The sequence below is a fragment of the Asparagus officinalis genome, chromosome 5 (genome assembly GCF_001876935.1).
Source record: "Asparagus officinalis chromosome 5, Aspof.V1, whole genome shotgun sequence".
NCBI classification, from domain to species: Eukaryota; Viridiplantae; Streptophyta; class Magnoliopsida; order Asparagales; family Asparagaceae; genus Asparagus; species Asparagus officinalis.
In genome coordinates, this window is record NC_033798.1 from 64,856,448 (window position 1) to 64,859,901 (window position 3,454).

Here is a 3,454-nt window from a genome sequence, read left to right on the forward strand (position 1 = left end):
CAAGATGACAATATCATGAAGATGGATCTCTCAACACTCAATTCAGTTCAACGATAATACTTTGAAATGCGTCAGGCAGAGATATTGGAGAGGTGGATGTCCAAGGGTTCTTCCTAATTATCATATATTGTACTCACATCGTATCCTCATTAGTTCTTCCTAATTATCAAATATTAGCTTGTATTAGATTTATGATTGTACTTGAAGTTGAAAAATTGGCATTGAATGAAAACAACTACTTTATTGAAAATAAAATTGGCGTAGTACAACAACTTGAACTCCTTTTCTGAAATTACATTAGACATAAAGAACCTTAATCCTCGGCGATGGATCCCTTGAGCTGCCACAGATGCTCGATCAAATCATTTTTTAGTGATTTGTGTGTTTGCGTGTTCCTGATCCGAAGATGATTTTGGATGAACTCAGTTAGAGGCACCGTCTGCGCATGAGAAGGTTCAACGACTGGTACTGAATCAGTAAAGTCGAAGTTGTTGTCCAATTGGCAATCACGTTCATCTTCAACGATCATGTTATGCATTATGATACAAGTTGTCATGATATCTTTCAGCACACAAGGTTGCCAGAAACGTCCTGGTCCACGAACAATCGCAAATCGAGCTTGCAACACGCCAAAAGCTCGCTCAACATCTTTTCTTGCGCTCTCTTGTTGTTGAGCAAAGTATTTATGCTTGTTTCCTCGCGGTGCTGGAATAGTCTTCACTAATGTGGACCACTCTGGGTAAATCCCGTCGGCGAGATAGTATCCCATATTATACTCGTGGCCATTGACAGTATAGTTGCACGGTGAAGCTCTTCCCTCCGCAAGTTGTGCGAAAACCGGTGAACGATGTAGAACATTAAGGTCATTGTGAGACCCCGGCAGTCCAAAGAAGGCATGCCATATCCAAAGATCTTTGCTAGCTACGACCTCCAAAATAATTGTAGGTTCATGAAAATGTCCAGTATACATACCTTACCAGGCAATTGGACAGTTCTTCCATGTCCAGTGCATGCAGTCGATGCTCCCAAGCATACCAGGAAAATCTCGTTGTGAACCTTCCTCGAGCAGGCGTGCAACGTCTTCATTAGTCGGTGAACGAAGGTATTCCTCTCCAAAGATGTTGATAATTGATCGAACGAACCTCTTCACGCTCTCAAGCGACGTACTTTTACCGATCCGAACGTAGTCGTCAACGGAGTCAGTGGATGCTCCATATGCGAGCAACCGTATAGCTACAGTAATCTTTTGAAGACTAGATAGTCCTAACTGTCCAGCACCATTCCTCTTTTGGACGAAGTACATGTCATGTTCGACGACTGCGTCGTGGATTCGAAGGAATAACGAACGCGTCATTCTGAATCTTTGACGAAAATAATAAAGAGGATAGGTTGGTGCGTCAGCAAAATAATCTTGGAACAACCGATTGTGGCCTTCCAGTCGGTTTCGATGGAGCATGATACGTCGTTTGTGTTGAACTGAAGTTGAACATTTCTCTTGTTCTTCTTCCTCAACGACAACAGCTCCCATAAGAAAGAACGTCTTCATCATTTCATCATCGCTAGAGCTAGATGAGCTAGACATTTTATTCTGGGAGATGATGGGTTGAGGAGAGAAGCCATCAAATTTTATAGGAATCAGTCAGTTGACGGTCAAAGTTTGCGATACCTCGAACTTCGTGCCTAACCTCGAAGACCGTGGGTTACCTCGAAGACCGTGTGCGTTCCCTCGAAAGCCGAGGGTTACCTCGAAGACCGTGTGTGTTCCCTCGAAAGCCGCAGGTTACCTCGAAGACCGTGTGCACTCCCTCGAAGGCCGTGGGTTGCCTCGAAGACCGTGTGCGCTCCCGCGAAGGCCGTATCCAACGGTTAGAAATAAAATACAAGAGGTTTAAATATAGTTGAAAGTAATGGGTAAAATATTAAAATAGAAGAGGGTTTTTTTTGATATTGTTGAAGCTCCTAACTAGAAGCTTGTTGGAGATCCATAAAAGAAGGAGTGCCTCCCAAGGCTTACTTTTTTAATTTTTTATTCTAAAATGCTTGAGAGCTCTTGAGAGCTTGCTGACTAGGACTCCCAACTGGGAGCTTGATACACTTGCTCTTACTAGGAGATTGTTGGAGATGCTCTTAGTTGTCGTTTTATTCCCTCCATTATTTTTTCTTATTTTCTCAAGATATTTTGTTTTAAAAATGTTTATATAATGGTAATTTTGATATTGGCACCTCTTAAGATTTCATTGTTACCTTAACATACTACTTGAAAAATGGATGAAGTTACAAGGGTTTTCTTCACTATCATCATATATGCTTCGCAATAATTCTAGTTACAATAAAACTAATATCTATATAGTCTTATTAATATCAATATTGGACCTATTTACGTCATATTTTCTCATAATTAGTTTAAAGTAGTCACTAAAACTTAATATTAGTCTATCATTTTTTAGAGATTTTTGTATTACCCTCCTAAATGTCCATAATTTATTGAAAGTAGTCACTAAAACCTCTAAATATATTAGAAATTACCCCCTAAAATTTAAAAGTAGACCCCCAAATCTTTAAACAATTCCAATTTCCTCTCTCAAATATTCATATTTTGAATTTAGTCTCTCAAATGGGTTTATAAAAACTTAACTCACATAATTAAAGATTTGGACTTACTCCCTTAAACGTTCATAATTAGTCCCTCAAATTTTTTTAAATTTTTACAAATTACTATCATATATTTAAAAGTGGTCATATTTTAGAATTTTAGACCCTCAAATGGTGGGTATTCTCACCCACTTATGTTTGACAAATATTTTGTCCTATTTGAGTGGTAAGCACACCATAGTGACCACACCATCGTTTGATCGTTTCTTCTATTTTTTTGATTTGAACCAAACATTAGAAAATGATAGAATCAAGTCATACATCAACTATTTTCTTATTTTTCTTTTGAACTAAACTAAAGAAAGTGATGGAAAATAATTATTCCTCATATTTCTTTACGAAACAAACACAAGAAAGACTCTTCCAAAGAAAGTGAGGGAAACACTAAAAAATGAAGGAAAGTAAGTGAAGGAAAGTAACCAAACAACCCCTTAGAAGAGAAGTTTTTGTTACTTTTGAAGAAGCCTTGGACGCTGAAACACTTCACTTTGTTAGAGGCCATCATTGTACCGAAGGGGATTTAGGGGTAATGCTTCCAATATTTAGAGGCTAGAGCTATGACGATTTGGAAAAAAACAACCGCTATATGTCGATTTTAGGGCTAGCTCTTCAAGGATTTGTAGGCAATGACGACTCCAAAAAGAGTTCTGGGCTAGGGCTTCAATTAATTGGGGCTGACTGTAATGGCAACTCAGAGGGCTTTCACTAATTTGTGGCCAAGGAAGATGACCTCTTGATTTTGGGCCAAAGATCTTCGAGAATTAGGGGAATGGAAAGAGAAGTTATAGAATAGAATGGGTAT

General features: G+C 38.7%; 1 protein-coding gene across 1 annotated transcript; it reads right to left on the reverse strand.

Moving 5' to 3' along the window:
- On the reverse strand, positions 314–1,086 carry LOC109841937. Its single transcript, XM_020410860.1, has 2 exons — positions 973–1,086; positions 314–928 (listed from the first exon to the last, which is right to left on the reverse strand). Exons 1-2 carry the CDS (start codon positions 1,084–1,086, stop codon positions 314–316), a joined length of 729 nt encoding a protein of 242 aa, XP_020266449.1.